The sequence below is a fragment of the Colossoma macropomum genome, unplaced genomic scaffold, assembly GCF_904425465.1.
Source record: "Colossoma macropomum unplaced genomic scaffold, Colossoma_macropomum, whole genome shotgun sequence".
NCBI classification, from domain to species: Eukaryota; Metazoa; Chordata; class Actinopteri; order Characiformes; family Serrasalmidae; genus Colossoma; species Colossoma macropomum.
The window spans coordinates 30,518,125-30,539,579 of NW_023494795.1; the positions used below are offsets into that span (position 1 = coordinate 30,518,125).

Sequence of the window (21,455 nt, forward strand, 5' to 3'; positions counted from 1 at the left end):
TGGGGAGAGGGGAATGCTCTACCTCAGGGATGCCCAATCCTGGTCCTGGAGATCTACCACCCTGGAGAGTTCAGATATACTCAATAATATACAAATGCCCCCGAAGGTCTTCATTACCTGAATCATGAGTGGCAGATTATTTAAGTCAAGTCAAAGTTTATTTACTTTTCGGCACTTTTTAGTGCTGGACCTTAGTTCTGAAAGGTGGTAACTCGCCAGGAGAAAGATAGGGCACCTCTGGTATACTTCATTAGGAACTGGACAATATGCACTCTTAGCAGTGATTCTGCTCAGTATCTGAATGGTTCACCTAACAGGTTGTCTTATTTTCAGATTTTCAAATGACAAACTAGTTTTTGTTAAACTGCAGTGACTAGTAAGATGCATTTTAACTGACAATCAATTTATATACAGTTACGTAATTGGAAGGATCGATCAGCTATGTATTGGCATTGGCCAATTTTCAGCCTAAATACGCAATCCTGAGAGGTGGTCAGAGACGTAAAACATGAGCCATATTTTGCCTGAGGCACCAAAAAGTGATCGCTGCACCATTTAAGGTGGAATGGGAAAATTCTTGGAACAGGAAGATTTTTGGCCAAACCATCACTTTAAATGTGTCAGACAACTTTTGTGACAATGGAAAACACAGTACACAGTACCTAATAACTATAAAATATCCTCTTTAATCAGAAGTCTTCATAGTTTTACGTAATTCTTCAATCTAAAACGGAGCCCCTTTACTGGCGCACTATTCCCTCAGCTATGAGAGAACATACCCCAGAGAGAGCTGCTTGTTCCTTCTCTGTTCTTTCAAAGAGAGAAGAGACAAACAGCAGTTTACACACCTACATGGGACCACGGATGAAGGGACCAATGCAGGAGTAAAACAGACTAAAATCACAGAAAAGTATGAAAACTCAGTAGTAGCAGGAGAATCAAACCTCACACTTGGGTTTCAAAAATCTGATGCTGTCGAGCATCTAACGTTTTGTTAAATTATCTAACATTAACCTACTTCAACAAAAATGTCCATTCTTTAAAGGGAAATTGTTTGCACAGTTCTGTCATTGTGATGTAAACAAAACCATTCAGAGTGGTTTGGTGTGAAATGGTTCATAGATTTTAGATTATTTATTTATTTATTTATTTTTACAGTGGTGGCAACAGGAACCAGGGATCACAATTTATTTACCATCCAAAGCCGGTGAACCTATATGGGTCTTATATTTTATTAGGCTTTTATGTGTAATGTTGATGACGATAAATTAGTGGAAAATCTGAAAACAGTAAGTTCTGAATAGAACCATTCAATTTACTAAAGAACACTGGCATCGAACAGTGTTTCCACACCCATTTCATGTAATGACTATAAGCGTCTTATTAAAGGCATTAAACTCTTCAGACGTCTGGTTCCCATCAACACCACTGTAAACAATGCTGACTCCAAGTTTCTCTAGAATGGAGTATTTCACACCAAACCACTCTGGATGGCTTTGTTTACATCTTAGCCATTAAACTACGCAAAAAGTTTGAAAACCAGTGGCGTTCGCCTTTAAGTTAAGCTAACAACATCAATTCACTTAATGGAAGTGTTAGCACGTTAGCTAAAGGGTGCTAAGCTGTTAGCTACGAAGTCAAAAACTATTGCTGGCCCTTTATTTAACTTAGCAAATGTCTAAGTCAACAGTCACAGGCAGGTTTCGTCACAACTAACTAGTGTTACCCAGCGTTAACTGGGCTAAGCTGAAAAAGTCGAATAAGAAAGCCAACTTCAGTCTCCTCAGTTTGCTAACCGGCTAACCGCTCACAACAAAACGCGCTCCAGGCAGCTGAATTAGCTGCCTAGCTAAACGGTTTAAAAGATTTTAAGCTATACTTTTGCCTGTATGCATTACAAATGGTTGTTCAGTTATTTGGTAAACTGACTGTGTATTTCTAAGCTAATAATCTCAGCAGCTTCGCATCGTTTTGCTTCCGTCTTTGTAGCGCATAGCATTAGCTTAGCTTAGCTTTACCTTCTCTTCCACACAGTTCACAATTATAGAAGGGTACTTCCGACTCAGCCAGCGAAAAAACGCGGGCACTCCCATCTCGTCGTTAAAAAACACACGTTCAAACCAAACGACTGATTTAAAACAAGTTTTGTTTGATTAAAAATCGGCCCGTCAAAAGTGAGATACTGTAACGCAGCAAAGCAGCGTGCTTAGCCGAACAGCTACAGCTAACACACGGCCTGAGTTTATTCCGGTTCAGGAGGAACAGCAGCCGAGTCTGATCAAGAAGTACAGCTCCCCCAACAGGCCGAAACAGCCCATTACCTTATCAGACTGATCACAGCAGTTCTCATTAATGAGATAATCCAGGGGCCTTATTACAGAAACATCCCAACTCTGAAACCTTATCTGTTTATTCACCATCACAACTTCAGTTAGGAAGGAGCTATTACAGAACAACAGGTTCTAACTTCACAATCTTATCCTAACTCCAGATACGAAAAGAGCATTACAGAAGCATCCCGGCTGGACAAAATTTCCTAAATACTGTCCTAACTTTGGGATAAACACCAGCAGTGTCCTAATTTCTGTTTTGTCTGTTTCTGTCTGTTACTAGGAAACTGTGACAGGCAGCATAGTTCACTATAACTATAACTGGCACAGTGATATTTTATCTATATTGCAAAATGGTGGTTTCATTTATGAGATTCGTTTTTGTAACTTTATGTTTTAATGATGTATATTATATATATATATATATATATATATATATATGTGTGTGTGTGTGTGTGTGTATATATATATATATATATACAAACATATGTATATATATATATATATATACACACACACACATATGTATAATTACACCTATCGTTGTAGTAATCAGTCATGTTTGGCTTGATTACAAATATACAGTATTATACAATAGACAGTATACTGACATACACATATTTGGTTTAGCATTTTCTTCTTCTCATGATCCAAGTAATCCAAACACATTCAGTGATGTTGAGGTCTGAACTCTGGGGTGGTCAGTCCATTGTTCAGCTTCTTTATTTGATGTGTCCATCTTCTTTTCTCAGTGATGCTTCTACACATCCTTTCAGACCCACAGTGCTGAGTGGTTCTCTCATAATGGAAGATGGACAGAAATACCTGTGGATTTTTTATACTGGGTTCTTTCTATTCTGTCTCCTTTTAAGAGATCTGCCTTAATCTCCATTATGGTGTACAGAAAACATCTATGTAAAAAAAAAAAAATCAAATGTCTATGTAACCATTCAAGTTAGCCTATCAATGCACATAAAAAGCAAAAGAGGAAAAATAATCGTTAAACCATCGCCATTAAATTTATTTTTGTTTGTCTGATGTTTTCAGACAGGAATAATTTATCATTTATTTTTATTTTCAAGTTCATTTTCTATTCTCCTTTTACAGCCAGAGTGAGTCATGTGCAGGTCAGTGGTGTGGCAACGTTGTGAGCAGTGGTTAATGTGTTTTAATTGCACTTACAGTAGTGAGCTGATACAGACATGGGTTTATATATGGGGTTCATGGTATAAGACTCATCTCTTGAAGGCTTTGATGTGGCTGATGCATATGCAGAGATCTGGTCTTATCTTCATGAGTGGACAATGTGCACTTCACATTACTTCCATCAGCCAATGGCCTTATTCATTAATTCATGCTATTGTTCACATATTTCAACATACTACACATACACACACAGACACTCGCACTTTGCTTGTTGTCCCCACGTACCTGAACGGTAGTAAGTGAGTCGAGTCAAAACTCAGAACAATGAACTGACCACCCCAGAGTCCAGCCTTCAACATCACTGAATGTGTTTTGATTACTTGGATTGTGAGAAGCAGAAAGTGTTAAATCAAGTTCTGAGACTGAATTTTGGAGGTGTGGAAAAACATCCCTGCAGGTTTCTGTAAAAAACAGTAAGAGAGTCTCCTGAAAGGAATGGAAGCTATGATAAAGTTGCAGAATGGACTCAATAAATACTGAAAAATGATACACACACACACACACATCTTCTAAGCCGCTTATCCTTCAGCGTCGCGGTGGGAGCTGGAACCTATCCCAGCAGTCATTGGGTGGAAGGCAAGATACACCCTGGACAGGTCTGAAAAATGAAATTATATTTATTTATTTATTATTGATATTATACGTTATGTTTTTACATTTTTTTCCTGTTGGTGAAAAATGCAAAACTATATCTATACATCTAGACTAGTGTGCACTACTAAAGCCGATTAACACATGCGTTCTGTTTTTCTGCTAAATCTCTGATCTTTTACAACATAATGTACTTTTCTTTCAAAATACATTGGTAGGATTTTTTTTTTCATCACAATGCTGACTTGTGAGACAGCACAAGCATAAAGGCATCAAAGAAGCTGCCAAACATGTTTTACAGCGACCATCACAATGCCTACTCACACCACGCTGAACTACGGCTGATTCGAAAGCAGTGTCATTATCTCTAAAAGATAATGCTTTCAGAGGTAATCAGTTCAAGAAACATTTTAACCAGATCTTTTTGGGTTGAATTTGATGCAGTTTGCTCAATTCGGAAGAACATTTTGACACATCTTAACACTGAATCAGCCAGTGAGCAATGCAGAAATGAAGTAAACTGAATGCTGTGCTGAGCATAATGGGATACAATATATTTTGAAAAAAGTTTGGACACTGTGCAAGATGTAAATAAAAACAAAATGCAATGATGTGCAAATCATTTAAACCCTATATTTCATTGAAAATAGTACAAAGACAACATATCAAATGTTGAAACTGAGAAAGTTTGTTGTTTTTTGAAAAATCTTTGCCCATGATGAATTTGTTGCCAGCAACACGTTCCAAAAAAGTTGGGACAGGGGCAACAAAAGGCTGGCAAAGTTGTGTAATGCTAATAAAACACCTGGTGGTTAATTGGCAACAGGTCAGTAACATGATTGGGTATAAAAAAGCATCTCAGAGAGGGTGAGTCTTTCAGAAGTAAAGATGGGGATCACCTCTCTGTGAAAGACTGCACAATCAATCAAGGATAACATATCTCAACGTAAAATAGTAAAGAAGAAACCACATATAAACAGGATCCAGGAATGCTGCCACCTTCTCTGGGCCTGAGCTCCTTTAAAATGAACAGAGGTGAAGTGGAAAAGTGTCCTGTGGTCTAACGGGTCAACATTTGAAATTCTCTTTGGAAATCACTAGTGTACATGGCATGGGTGACGTGCGCATCTGTGAAGGCACCATTTATAATGGTTTTGGCAACATATGCTGCCATCCAGATGACGTCTTTTTCAGGGAAGGCCTTGATTATTTCAGCAAGACAATGCCAAACCACATTCTGCATGTATTACAAGAGCATTGCTCCGTATTAAAACAGTCCAGGTGCTTAACTGACCTGCCTGCAGTCCAGACCTGTCACCCACTGATAACATATGGAGCATTATAAAATGAAAAATATGACCCCGTTGAGCAGCTAAAATCGTATGTTTAATTAAGAACAGGAAAACATTTTACTTTCAAAACTACAGCAATTGGTCTCCTCAGTTCCCCAGTGCTTACAGAGTGTTGTTAAAAGAAGAGGTGATGAAACACAGTGGTAAACATGCCCCCGTCCCAACTTTTTTGGAATGTGTTGTTGGCATCAAATTCAAAACGGGCATATATTTTTCAAAAAACAATACAATTTCTCAGTTTCAACATTTGATATGTTGTATTTGTGTATTTTTTGTTTATTTTTAGGATCCCCATTAGCTGCTATTGTGATAGCCGCTATTCTTCCTGGGGTCCAGTAGACATATCATACATGACAAAAATAGTGCGGTAACAATTAACAAAATGAGTCATACAAAACACAAGAACAAAAATCAAGAAAAACAAAAAAAGATTAAAAAAAAAGGAAACTGAAAAATAAAAAGTAGACAATGTAACCATAACATAACGTAAGAAAGACGATTGAAAACTGAAAAATCACACTGAAAGAAAATATCATTTTTTTACAAAATATCGCATATTTACAAAAACTTTAATTGACTAAATAGTATTTGTACTATTGTCAGTTAAATATATGGTTTACATGATTTGCATATCATTGCATTCTATTTTTATTTGCATTCTGCACAGCGTCCCAACTTTTTTGGAAATGGGGTTGCACTTACAGAAGCAGCTCACACCTTCCAGAGGAAAGAGCAATTTTTTGGCTCTAATTAAAGGGCCCGTATCCTACATATTATTATTATTATTATTATTGTTGTTGTTGTTGTTGTTGTTATTATTATTATTATTACTATTATTATTATTTCACTTGGCATCAGTTTTAGTCTTTTGATTAAAATGTCCGTTAAAACTTTGACTTAAGGTGGCACAGAGGCTAGCACTTTTGCATTACAGCAAGAAGGGCTTGGGTTTGATTCCCTGGCCAGGCGACCAGCATCTGCGTGGGTTTTTTCCCATGGTTCAAAAACATGCTGCTAGCCCAATTAGAGACACTAAACTGCCCCTACATGTGAGTGTATGTTTGTGTGTCTTCCCTGCAATGGACTTACCTGTCCAGGATGTTTCCTGCCTTCTGCCCAATAAATGCTGGGCTTCAGCAGCTTAGAAGATGAATGAATGTGTTGACTTAGTTAGCATATCTTACTCAAATGGCAATTGGTTTTAGTCGGCCAAAGTAATACCATTTTAGTAGATGAAACTGTGCACATTTGTAAATTTATTGAACAAACAGTCTTAACCCAAAAATTATAAATGTTCGATTGTCTAATATAAATTTCAATCTCCAGTGCAGGCCACTAACATTAGCTAACCACATGAACGTAGAAACCTAGCTAGATAAGCTAGCTGCTTAAAAAACGAAAATTGAAAATACAATCCTTTTAAAGTGTCCATGTCATGTAAAACAGATTATTTTTCCAATTTTTGAAATAAAGTATGTAAACACTGTTGAAGTTTGAAAACCTAGTTTGCACAGTGAAAATGGTTAAGAACCCCTGCTCTAAAAGATACAGAGTGGTTGGAAAACGGTCATATAAAAATTAATTGTGACAGTTTTTGGTTTCTAAAAGCACACATATATTATAAGTGGGCCTCAGGGAGAAATATACACAATACTAGAAAAATTTGCTATATGGTCTCTTAATATTGTGATAGAGAAGAGTTTTCATCTTAAAGGTGCAGTGTGTAAGATTTAGTGGCATGTAGTGGTGAGGATGAGATTGTAACCAACTGAATCCCCCTCCCTCAGCCCCCCTTTCCAAGGGTGTAGTACAACCTGCTGTGGCCGTCAGGTTTTCGCATCTTTGACGATGAAGATTCACCCTCCCTCGCTTTTTCTTATGCTGAATAGTAAGTTTGACCTTCCATTTGTCAAAATTTGGGTTCTCAAACTTCTCAGTCAGCAGCGGCAGCAACCATTGATTCTGCTTCTTTCTACATCTCACAACCGGAGCTACAGCGCCACCAAATTCAAGCTGCAGCTCCAACATAAAAACATGAATGGCACTCTCTATAGCCAGTGTTTGGTTTCTCTGTTCTGGGCTACTGTAGAAACACAGCAGTGCAACATGGAGGCCTCTGTTGAAAGAGGAGCCACTCCCTATGCAGATATGAAGGGCTCATTATAAGCTAACAAAAAACAACAATTCATAGTAAGAGGTGATTATACACTAATGAAAACATGGTTTTGTAGACAATATTCCATTTCTGCTGATAGGGCCCCCTAAATCTTACACACTGCATCTTTAACGTGATTATCCCTGACAAAATGATAAAATGAGGTGACGAGATTAACACTGCTGACACACTGTAGGTAACTCGCTGAGTTTAAACAGGTAGTCTGTAAATGAAATAAGCAAAGGGAACTTTTCTCTCTAAATACAAAGGCCTAAAGGTTTCTGCGTATGCTCCGACTCTGAGAGGGCAAAATACTGTTGCTAACTTACATTAATAGGTTTCTATCAGTTATACAGCTTAATAATAAGATGCAAAATATTAAGTTTTATTGGTATTGAATATGATGGTTCTTTATATCCAACACCATGCCTGAGTACTGCCACTAAACCTCTTCAGGTCCTACTTTTGCTAGCATGTAACTGCAGATGAAAAGCAGAAGCTACTACAATAGCTTATTCTTGATGACCTTCGACAAAAAATTTTTTAATAAAGCTGAGCTTTTCTGAAAATCATCATTGCCAAAGATGGAATAGTAAGACTACTCTCACCAGAACCTTTCAAATCCTGTAGCTGTCAAATTGGCTCTTTGTCCAATGTTCACTTCAAGGAGCTCTTCAAAAGGAGATAAAAAACATCACAGCAGCTCGACTCAACTGAACACAGTGGGTAGCGGATGCAGAATAAATTTCCATAAAAATAATTTAAAGCAAAATGTCTGTTTTCGTTTAGATACTTTATGCTTTATTTGCAGGCCGGAGCTATTGTGTAACACTGACACTACACTGTCAGTAGTAATATGCTGTTATTCTGACTATTGTTTTACAGAGAACAATACATATATCGCTGTTGTCGGAACACAACCATGTATCTCCAAGATGGTAACTTTACAGAAGAAGGAAAAAAACTTATTTTACTTTTAATGTAAGTCCATGCAACCAGACTTTTTTTTCCAAGTAATTCTGGGTCATTTTTTGATGCATTTATCATGACATTCACACACAATGTAAAGGGCAACAGCCACATGGCATGGGTGACGTGCACATCTGTGAAGGCACCATTAATGTTGAACAATATATACATGTTTTGGCAACATATGCTGCCATCCAGACAACGTCTTTTTCAGGGAAGGCCTTGCTTATTTCAGCAAGACAACGTTAAACCACGTTCTGCATGTATTACAACAGCATGGCTCCCTATTAAAAGAGTCTTGGTGCTAAACTGACCTGCCTGCAGTCCAGACCTGTCACCACTGAAAACATATGGTGCATTATGAAATGAAAAATATAACAAAGGAGACCCTGAACTGATGAGCAGCTGAAATCCTATATCAAACAAGAATGGAAAACATTTTACTTTCAAAACTACAGCAGTCGTCTCCTCAGTTCCCAAACATTTACAGAGTGTTGATAAAAGAAGAGGTGATGAAACACAGTGGTGAACATGCCTCTGTCTCAACTTTTTTGGAACGTGTTGTTGGCATCAAATTCAAAATGGGCATGTATTTTTCAAAAAACAACAATATTTCTCAGTTTCAACATTTGATATGTTGTCTTTGTAGTATTTTCCTTTAAAAATATGGTTTAAGTGATTTGCATTTCATTGAGTTCTATCTTTATTTACATTCTGCACAGCGTCCCAACTTTTTTGGAAATGGGGTTGTAATTAAGTCCTTACAAGTGTACCTCTGGTGAATGTAGACTATACACTTTTTCATTCATTTATTCACTCATCATCTAACCCACTTATCCTCCTGGGTCGCAGGGGGTGCTGAAGCCTATCCCAGTGCTCATTGGCGGAAAGGCAGGAAACACAGTGGACAGGTCGCCAGTCCTTCACAGGGCAGACACACAGTCACACCTGGGGGCAATTTAGCATCTCCAGCTGGCTTGACTGCATGTCTTTGGATTGTGGGAGGGATCTAAGGATGAGTAATGACATAAAGACATTGGGCCACATTCACCAGCCGTTCTTAAGAAGAAATTTCTTCTTAAAATCCACTTACACAGTTTTCAAGAAGATTCTTACATTCACCAGTGCTTTCTTATTTGGGATTTGTTCTTAAGGAAGAACAGAATCTACACACACTCAAGAGCACAAAGGTGAGAACAATTCTGTGGTTTAAGAACACATCATGAATCTGACGTAGACTTTCTCTGAGGACCTTTCTCGAGAACACATTTAAGAAAAAAATTCGGAAGATATTAGTGAATAAGTCTCATTTCTCTTAAGACTGTGTTCTAATATCATAATTAATTAAAATGTTATTGCACTGAAAAAGTGCTGCCTTGAATTTAATTGATTCAAGTGTTTGTCATTTCCACAGGAATCTTGATATTATAAATATATTACATATCAGTAAACTGAAAGGCAAAATTGTGTTGATGTATTTTATTCATGTGGAAATTATGAACACATTTAAGGCACTACTTGTTCACTACTTGTTCAGGGTGAGATGGTGACACATTTTAACCCCGAGAAGTACATTCAGTTCTCCCCACTTAAAGTTTGACTGTCCCCTTGTGGCCTTAGTTGGTAAGTGTCCAACAGCGCTGCAGGTGTTCTCACTGGTGTGTGTTTCACTTAGCTGTGTGTAAAAAAAAAGCCTATTCAAAATAACAGTTTTTAAATTATGACCAAAATAAAGCAACCTCAGTGCTTATGATCATCTTATTTCTAATGAAATCTTTGTCAATTTTTATGGAATATGCCTAGAATATACCTTTGTCACATGACAAAACAGTTTTAAGTTCTCAGCATGTATTAGGTTTGTAAAGTTAAGGGGGAATTCCACCGATTTTCCAAAATTTCTGTATAATTCCATTGTTGCGATGTAAACACAGTCATTCAGAGTGGTTCAATGTAAAATAGTCCTATGTAGAGAGACTTACTGATTCTGTTTTCTTTACAGTGGTGGCGGAACCAGGGGTTGTGACATTTTAAGAAATTTGTCTTACCTTGCCTTAGGACTGATATATGTGAATGAGCTCTGTTCTGACTCGCTGCCCAGCATTGTGCTTCATTTCAAAAGCATGCCGTGATGAAACACTACTTATACCACAATCACACCTAGGGGCAATTTAGCATCTCTAGCTGGCTAGACTGCATGTCTTTGGCCTGTGGGAGGAAACCCACACAGACACGGGGAGAACACCACTGAGTGCCTGTGTGCGTCACTCTTTTTTTTTCAGAAATTGAGAAAATTTTGTTTTTTTTTATATGAGCCCTTTAAGTCAAATTGAATCCAATGTACTGACTGCTGAGGTCCTCTTAAAATAGGCTAATATGTCAGCGCATGACCAAATGATGACTCCAGTAATGGATCAAAATGCCACAAATTTATTCTACACATTCTTGTATTAGTGTTATAAGAGTAATCTGAGTGATTTGAGCAATCTGGGTAATCTGAGTTGGTTAATTCTGTTTCATGTAAGTGATACACCTGAAGCAAGTACACCGACATTCAGTTTTCCTCCAGTTTTCATCAGTTTCTCTCCACGCTCGCATTCAGCTCAACTTTCTAATTACCAGCCAGTGTTCCAGCACTCAGAAAAAAGAGGCAAAAAGGGAAAAGAAATATCAATTTCTCATTTCCAAGGCCATAATAGAGAAATGAGCACAGATAAATGTGCTAATGGTCGCTGTTTTGTGCAGGCTGAATGCATTAAATCTGCGTGCTTTATTAGCCACAAAGTCATTACAATGCAGCCCGGCTCTCAATACCTTTCCACTGCCATTCACTGGAGCACTGAATCTGGCCAATGAGATTTCACCAACCGCAGACCTTCATTCAGGAACCCTCTCAGGGCAGAAGAACTGATCTGGGATCAGAATTTTCACTATTTGTTTTGGCCTTAGTCAATCTGCTTGGAGAAGCTTCGCTGACCCTGAAACAGCAGGCGTGCTTTGTGAACGCAGGTCCGGACCTCATTCTGTATTCATAACGTGTAACATCAGGACAATGTGTCTCTCAAAGGCTCCTGAATGGACAACCTTAATACTCATGTAAACAACTGGAGACCAATTACTTAATGAATCGGCCCTGCACATAATGAGGTGCCTCACAAAGGAGCATAAATGCATTCGCTCGACATGGCAAAGGCGTCGTCATTGTATCTCAGTCTGCTGCTGCTTCTGGCTGCGAGACAGAATGGTTAGCATTTCAGCAAAGCCAACATGCTTAGTACAGTTTTAACTACTTTTCTGAAACATTAACTCTCAGAATACAGGGCATAAAGAAACAACCACTGTCATTTACCTATACTTTACATATAATCAGGTAATTACTAACTGATTATGCAGTCGGTTAGCCCATAGAACAAATTACATTTACATTTGCGAGTCTTGTTCTGTTTTTTTTATATGTAAAACTATGACAAAAACATGCCAAAAATATAAAAGATGTTTTCTTTCTGCAAAATAAGACTGTACATGCAACAATGCTTTTATGTCACAGTCAAATCATAATAAAGCAGCTCTTCTTCTACTTACAAACACATGTTATGGATTAAAGGTTTAAACAAGCTATGAATGACTAACATATTTTATTGACATACTCCCTTTTGTTATTGCTGGCGATAAATGCAAATTCTAAGGCTAGTTTTACACAGTGAAACTTCCACACAACTAGTTGTTTGAAACCACTATGAAACTAAATTGCTCTTGCAATAACTTTAAGCATCTCATGAACTTATCTGAAACTCAGCAGCAAGAGCTGCATGTGGCTTAACTTTTTGAAACAAGTTTCATAAAACAACAAATCAAAATGCCGATTGCGTGTCACACATTCATGTCCAACAATTTCCTTTGAAACCACTGATTTCACCAGATCAGTGGACTAGAAAATAAAATTAAAGAAGATGGTTTATTGGGTGATTGAAAAGGAGACCAACCCCTCCACCCCAAATTCATTTCTCCTAATTTTACACAGACTTCAGATCCCTTTTGGATTCAAAGGATAAAAACTGTTAGAGAAGAGGAGCTGCTCAATGAACTTCTTGTGCTTCTGGAACAAATCAGCATGACGTCTAGCAGGCTATTATCATAACGGCTGCTTAAACATTAATTTCTCAAGGCTTGACATTCAAACAACAGATTAAAAAAGTCACATACATAGTGAAAAACTCTAGATAGATAGAGGGACACAAGACAAACACACACACACATGCGCACGCTATCTAAGCCGCTTATCCTTCTGAGTCGAGGGAGTGTTGAAGTCCCAGCAGTCATCGAGCAGAAGGCAGGAAACACGCAAATTACACCACATGGATAATATTACAGAAAACGATATCAAAAAATACAAGCTGCTAAATAAGTTAACTAGTAGAGTAACTGAAAGTATTGAATGTAACTTTGTTTTTTAATTGTGTTGTGTAACTGTCAAGTTGCACAGAAATTATGTTGCAGGCAACTTACAGTGTGCAACTTGTTGTACAAAGGTTTCACTGTGCAAGGCCAGCCTAAAGAGTAAGGATAATATTACTAGCTAATTAGTTGAATTGAATTGAATTGAACTGAATTGAACTGAACTGAACTAAACTGTACTGAATTGAATTGTGATCAAATAGTCACAGCTGTTGACAGGTAGGCAAACTTGCTATCATGCTTCTGCGACACTTTAGGTCACTGAGGCTGTCTTCACATGCATGAGCAAGTGACTTGTGTCTGTCATTAATGTGAATGAACCTGCACCCTGAAACATCCAACTCAAGACGGTCACATCAACGAACAACAACAAACTAACTAACTAGCACACAGGGGATCGACTCAAACATCATTTGCTCTGAACAGCTCTCACCTGTTTATGTTTACAGATGCGCTTCCTTTGCAGTGTGATCCTCGATTGGATACATACCTGATTCATGGCCATGTGAGCTTAATGAGAATGACCAGATTGGAATTTATGTGTTTATTTTCCACTGTACATGTTGCATCATTCAGCATTCATTTTCCAGTAACACCTAAAACGAAAGTTAGTGTCATTAAACAGAGCAAAAGCAATGCAATACAAAAGTATTGGACAGATAAAAAGTTAGACACAAGAAACAGCCTTGTTTACTATCTTGCTATGTTTTGGATGTTATCTTTCACCTTAGTCCTAAAGGTGCACCAGGGCTTAGACTAAGATAGATGTATTGAAGCTTTATTAATCCTGAAATGAATTCCGTAGATTTATGGCTACAGACAAACTGCAGCTATACATACATACATACATACATACAGTCATAGACGCATGCATATAATAGGAGATTATAGGAAAACATAAAAAGTTTTAAGACTCTTATGAGAGATTTAACAACACTAATAGTCCATAAATGATTTATTTTAGTAGGTAGATAGGCCTTTGAGGACACTTTCGCAGATAAAAAAAATATAACATTAGAATAAGTACAGATAAACATACATAAAGTACAACATAAGTTTTTTAGGTATTAAAAAAGTTACCTTTCATATGAAAGTAAAACAGCCTATCATAATGTAGACAGCACGTCACATGGTCATGTCAAACAACTTCCTTTCAAATCATTGATTTCACCAGATCAGTGGACTAGAAAATAAAGCAAAAGATGAAATACTGGATAGAAAGAGGGACAAAGACAAATATAGAGATACAGAAAGAACAGCAATAAATCCTGGACAAAAAAAGTGATGATGTCAAAATGTTGCAAACATATAAATTACACCTCATGGATAACATCAGCAAGAATGATACAGTGTCTCAAAGCAAACAAGCTGTGAATTTAGCTAATTAGTATAACTGAACGTGTTGCATAAAAGTGGCTCGGATTAGATTTGAAAAGATTGGATTGCACTTCAGTTGAAAGTAACCTGATGTTTAGCCCTTGAGACATTTTGACATTTGAGTTTCATTTTATCAAATCACTAAAATAAATGTGCACCTAACCCAACAGGTCATAGACACAGTGGAAATGGATAGTATCTTGTGCTCTAACATCAACAATGTTAGGACTATCATTCTAATTAAATTCTCAAATTCAAATTCGGAGATTAGGACTGTTCTGTCCACACACATTTATAGGAAACCTCTCTGGGCCATTATTTTCACTCCTATCTTGTGATTAGCAGGTCTGTGCATCCAAGTTTGGGATGCCTCAACATGAAAAGCTTAAGATGAATTCCGATAGCACAAAAGATCAATTTACACCTCCGAGGCTGAGCCGGGGTCTTGAACCATGGGCCTCTTTGAGGATGCCTTTGAGGAGGAACCTCTTTAGGTCTGCTTTGTTTAGCAAAGAGAATGAGAATGAGCAATGGCCTGAGATTCATACACAATTACAGTTAACGTAGCTAGCAGCCTGGAGGTAGAAGATCATTTACACAACTGTTCACTAAAAGTTTGTTCTTTATAAAACATGCCCTTTCATCATGGTAAACTCACTGTAATTTTGTGGTGCAATATGTTCCCGATATTTTTAACTAACAGGCCTGGTCAAAGCCCATTGTTTGGCCACAGGGTCTGTTTGATCACCACCATGCTCACTCTTGAATAACATTACATTATGCAGTAAATAGGGATTCTCCATTTGAAAGCTTGTTTTTCATATAGTATTAGATTTAATCTGAAAACAGGCCATACAAGTATTCCTTAAACTGGACATGAAAAAGAAAATGTTTTGATGGCAATTGATGGTCAAGGTGCTCCATATAATAGTCAGCTAATACCAATAATTGACTAGATGGCTTAGACTGAACTAGCTTGAACAAAAAGGGCTTTTATTTTGATAATTTGAAATTTGATAATGGTACCGTCTGAAGAAGGAGTCCTATAGGATGTGGTCTAAAGTCCTGAAGTATATGACAGATGAGGATGAAAGGCCTCTCTTTGACTCAAAATAAGCTAGCAAATTAACCAGGATGCAGCTGTACCCACTTTTATCAGGATGAGTACCGTGGATCCGCCCGAATAAAGAGAGCAAGTTCTAAAGACTTTCACTCAGGACAATGATGTGCTGGACATTAAACCAAGAAAACATCTAAATAGGAATTCTACAAAATATTCTGCATAATTAAATGTATAAGATGTAAATAAAGTCATTCAGAGTGGTTTGATGTGGAATACTCTATTCTAGAGAAACCAAGTCAGAATTGTTCACAGTGGTGGTGGTAACCAAACGAAAGCTCCCTCACAGAAGTTACCACATGAAATGGTCATGAATGTGCTGCCTGACAGCTGATACATTGTTTTATGTTAGTTGTGAGAAAGTTTTGCCTAAAACATATTTTAAATCATTTTAATTAATGGAAAAATATTATTTGTCAAGGGTTACCATTATTTTGGCAAATCACACTCAGTAAAGACAAATAGGTTCACTGGTGGTTTTGTATAGTAAATGAAATAGCTATATTTGTGTTGTAGACATCACAACCCATGGTTCCTATCACCACCACTGTAAAGACATCTGAGTCTTCAAGTTTCTTTACAATGAACCATTTCACACCAAACCACTCTGAATGGCATTGTTTACATCTCAACCACTGAATTATACAGAAATAAAAAGAAGTGGTGGAATCCACCTTAATGTCAAGCTTTGTGCAATATATCGTCACTACTGTATGTGTGTATATATACATATATATATATACATACATATATATATATATATATATATATATATGTATATATATATATATATAGAGAGAGAGAGAGAGAGAGAGAGAGAGTATAGATTTATGGAATCTGAAGTTTTGACATTTTGATATGACTGATGATATACAGGTCCTGCTTTGATGGGTTGAAATAAAATGGGTATAGAAATCTGTATTAATTAGGGTAATAATTGATAAAATAATCTTGATGTAGCTTCTTCACCATTTTAATAACTTTCATACCAACATAATACATAGATAGACAGATTGATAGATACAACCCCATTTCCAAAAAAGTTGGGACGCTGTGCAAAATGTAAATAAAAACAAAATGCAATTATGTGCAAATCATTTAAACTCTATATTTCATTGAAAATAGTACAAAGACAACATATCAAATGTTTTCAAGAATAACATTTTTCAGCATAAAACAGCAAAAAATCAGCGTACAGTTCAAAAGCCAGTATTCATGATAGTATGGGGTGCATTAGTGCGCATGGCATGGGTGACAAGCACATCTGTGAAGGCACCATTAATGCTGACAGATACATACATGCTTTTTTGGCAACATATGCTGCCATCCGGATGATGTCTTTTTCAAGGAAGGACTTGCTTATTTCAGCAAGACAATGCCAAACCACATTTTGCATGTATTACAATAGCATGGCTCCGTATTAAAAGAGTCTGGGTGCTAAACTGGCCTGCCTGCAGTTCAGACCTGTCACCCACTGATAACATTTGGCGCATTATAAAATGAAAAATATAACAAAGGAGACCCTGAACTGTTACAGCTGAAATCCTATGTTAAGCAAGAACGGAAAAAATTTCACTCTCAAACTGCAGAAGTTGGTCTCCTCAGTTCCCAAACGCTTACAGAGTGTTGTTGAAAGAAAAGGTGATGCCCAACAGTGGAAAACTTGCCACCATCCCAACTTTTTTGGAATGTGTTGTTGCCATCAAATTCAAAATGGGCATACATTTTTCCCAATTTTTTTGGAAATGGGGTTGTAGACAGATGAATGGACTGATGGATGGACAGACAGACAGACAGACAGACAGACAGATAGCTAGATCAATCGATCAGCAATACAAAGTATCTTATTAAGATGTTGGGCCACCACAAGCCACCAGAACAGCTGCAATGCAACTTCAGTGTCTGAACCTCTACTGCAGGAATGGCTTTCAAGATTGGAACTGTTCTTCCAAAAGGTCTTCCCAGAGCCAGTTTAAGGGGAGCTTGGCCACTTCCTATTTCTCTTATTATAGCAAAAAAGACTGACAAAACTCTTGAGGGCATCCACGACCAAGTCCCCTATGACTGAGGCAAGAGGAGCTAAATGGCTTAAAACAAAAAAATAAACATGTTTCTAGCCATTAATACAGGACCTACCTTCAATTAATTGATTAAATAAATCAATGAAAACCTCATGGTATCTTTCTGTTTTTCTAAAGCAGAAAGGGTTTGAGCAGTAAGAAGCTAGCAATACTGCTTCTGAGGGCTGACTGATGTTCGTGCTCACTGATGTTATGAACATACAAAAGACACTGTTAGAAGGTCGTCTAACTGGAGCTTAAAGGTGTTCAGAAATGTAACCGCAGTGTTTAGATATTTTATGTGCTTCTGTGTTGAGAAACAAGTGAATTTGTCTGAATGAAAAAGATTAGGTTTTGGACAAAAACTCAATAGGAACCCATTCATTTTGGACTCATTTATAAGGTAATTTTCCTCACTAGAAATTCTCCTGTGTTTTGTCAATCATTCGGTGACCCCTGTTGCCCTGTGGATGGGTGCACAATCACGATGAAAGAGACCACTCCCGTCAGGATAGAACAGTTTCATCAAAGAACATAGGTGATCAGTGAATTCAGTTTAATTCAATTTCGACTTTATTGCCATTATACCAATAAAGGATTGCACAGTATAAAAAAAGACAATAGTGTCAAGACAACAGACAAAACCACAAAGACAACAGGTGCATAGACAGTGAATACAAATGTATGCATGAACAGTAACTGTAGGTCAAAGGGCAGAGGTAGAGTTTAAAGTGCAAACTACAGTCAGTATACTGAAATACCATATACTACAGTGTAATAAATAAACTAGAATAAGCTATAATGATTGTACGTGAACTAAACTTAGTAGGACTTAACTCAGTAAAAGCTGAGCTCAGTAAGAACTAAACGGTAAAACTTAGAATAACAAATTTTTTATTTAGATAAAGATAAAATTTGATAGAATAATGATAACAATCACTATTTCAATAACTATTTCAATGTAAAGACAGACAGACATTACTGTCTTTTAGTATGGACGCTGCAGGTTCTGCAAGTGGATCACCACATGTAGAGATGGACCTCCACAAGGGAAATCTCAGATTTTAGTCTATAAGATGTTTCCCAATACAGTGTTGCAGTACTGTATAGGTCTCACCAATGTGCTGCATGTTAAGGTTGCATCTCAGGATTTTTCCTTTTCTTTGGTCTATAGCAGCTTCTGAGTTGTGGCTTTATGTGGTGTAGAATGCCTACCATGAGCAGATATGTCTGTAGTTAATCACATTCACATTCACAATCCAACACAGGGTCATAGCATCTTTGCAGCACTATAATACAGTGGAAATCTTTCATTATGCTCCGACCTTTTTATAATCTGTACACTTTAGGTCAGCCACATTCACACAGTCCATGCAAGGTCCCACGCTTCACCTATTTTCAGTTGAGGAACATATCTTTCTGGGGAGCATTCAGCAAAGCAAATAAAATGACAATTCTTAACATACCTTGGGCTTTGTGAACTGCTCACAAAGGCAAAGAGGAACTTCAGAACAGGGAAACGGAGATAATCACCTTTAAAGTTGAGCTGTTGTCCAGCAAAATATCATCACTATTGGGACAAAACCTCATATTTCCAAAGCAGTACCTTTACATTCAAGGGGAATGTGTTCAAAATTTCTGATTATTTTGAACATTGAGATGTGAACAAACTCATTCAGAATAGTCAGAAGTGAAATGGCTCACTGTCGAGAAATTCACAGACTAACGTTTCTTTAAAGCGGTGGTGATGGGAACCAGGGGTCTCATTTATGAAAGTGCTCTGTATCTGTATATGAAAACCGGCAGCGCGCACTTAAGAACTGGCATTTATCAAACGTGTGTATACAAATCTGCATTCAGTAAATGATGATAAATCCTTCACTGCTCTGCACAGCCTGGCTCATTTACATAAAGAAACACGCCCAAGTGATGGATGTATATAATTTGTTCTTTCAGTAGAATTGCAACTTTCATTTAGCATTTAAGAAGTAAATATGAACATTTAATAATACAATTTTCACTTGTTAAAATAGAAAATATAAGAAGAAGAAGAAGAAGAAGAAGAAGAAGAAGAAGAAGAAAAAGAAATTAATCATTTCAACTTTACAATGTTCACAATTCAATTAGAGTTACCTGAATTTGTACATTGTAGAACGTAAGTCCTGCATGTAAAACCAAATTTTGAATGTTAAAATCTATTTTTCTTTCCAGATTGATAATATTTTACTTAATATTCATATGGCATTTATAATATAATATTGGAAAATATATATCCAAAATATTGGATTAAAGGTTAAATGCCCAACACAGCATTCCAAAAAATGTTCCAAAGCTTCAAATTTTACTTTCATTTTACAGCTTTACTATGAGCCTAAACCAGCTGTCAGCTGTGTTACCCATCTGCACACAGAGCTGATTTAAAGTGTTTCTGAGATCTGGATTAATGAAAAATGTGACTTCAGTTCATTTGAAGTATTATTTTACTTTGTTTTGCTTCATTGAAGGTATTTATTTTACCACTTGTTACTGCATTAAGTAGTTTTGTTTTAGGTTAAATTGACAGAACATTTTTACAGTGTAAGAGCACCAAAGACACCAATCATTCAATCAGTTATATCGAAATAGCTAATAATTAACAAATATTAGGAGTTTGTGCTTCTCATAATCAGTTTACTGGCAATTACACTTTTCGAACACTTAGGCTTTTCTGCATATACACAGTCAGGAGCAGTTCTAAACACACAAACATTCTCATGCACAAGGAAAAAATGTTAAATTAGTGTGAGGTTTACACACATGAGTATGCACTGTTGATGAATGAGACCCCACGGCTGGTGCTTTCTACAAAACAAATATAGCCATTTTATTTACTATCCAAAACCACCAGTGAACCTACATGTCTGCGGACTTTTTTTATGTAATGTTGATGATGGTAAAATTGAGGTAAATCAGAACAAAAAACGTTTCCATTGGGATTGTTTTCATTGCCTCACAACATTCAGTGCATGCATTTTAAAAATACATTTTAGGCTTCTCAAGATTACCATAAAGCAATGTCTCTGGCAGTATCAGGCAGTGTCTTAATAACCACTTGATGTAGTAACCTTCTTTGAGTGATTTCTGGAGGCATTAAACCCTTCTAGACATCTGGTTCCTATCACCACCACTGTGAACAAGTCTGACACAAGCCTCTATAGAAGGGAACTTTTCAAATTAAACCACTCTGAACAACTTTGTTTACGTTTCGAAGACTGAACTATTTGGGGAAAATGGTGGATTTCTATTGGTTAGTTCATCATTATTTATGAAAAACTAGCATTTTAGCATGATGGTGACAATATATTCCTGTTCCCTTTATATTGAGCATAGTTGATCAAAGAATGTTTGTCATAATCTGAAGCTGATCAACAGGCACCCGATTTCATTTATAGTTCAGTTTAAACCAAGACTGCATTTGCTGCATTTTGCCTTTGTACAGCATTTCAATTTAGCATGTGCATATTCAAGTTACAAAGCATGACTGAGCTGAGGCCCTTATTTACTTCATGTTGAAAATACACTCATATACACAGATGCATGGCTTCCTACCTAGCCCGACTAGCTAACATTAGCTTAGAGTGGCCAGATAGCAGAAAAAAGTCTCTGCATTTCAGTGCATCCCTGAAACTAGGATCTTTTTCCTTCAGCCTAATTGAAAGGGGTGGGTTGAAATACAGCTCTAAAGCACTCTTGGTGGACGCAGAGCAGTTTAATTGGGCTAAATTGATGTGAATTGAAAGCACTCTGTTAAAAGCAAGACACCACACTGGCAGGCGGCCTGATATGGCCGCTAATATGTGAGTG

General features: G+C 37.1%; 1 protein-coding gene across 1 annotated transcript in view; it reads right to left on the minus strand.

The window, feature by feature from the left end:
* xrn2 (5'-3' exoribonuclease 2) overlaps nucleotides 1-2,230 on the minus strand; it is a 34,966-nt gene extending 32,736 nt beyond the window's left edge. Inside the window, exon 1 of the mRNA XM_036582159.1 lies at nucleotides 2,019-2,230. Within this exon, the coding sequence (XP_036438052.1) occupies nucleotides 2,019-2,093 (75 nt within the window). The 5' untranslated portion in view covers nucleotides 2,094-2,230. The remainder of the gene's footprint in view (nucleotides 1-2,018) is intronic.
* Nucleotides 2,231-21,455: the final 19,225 nt, after the last annotated feature.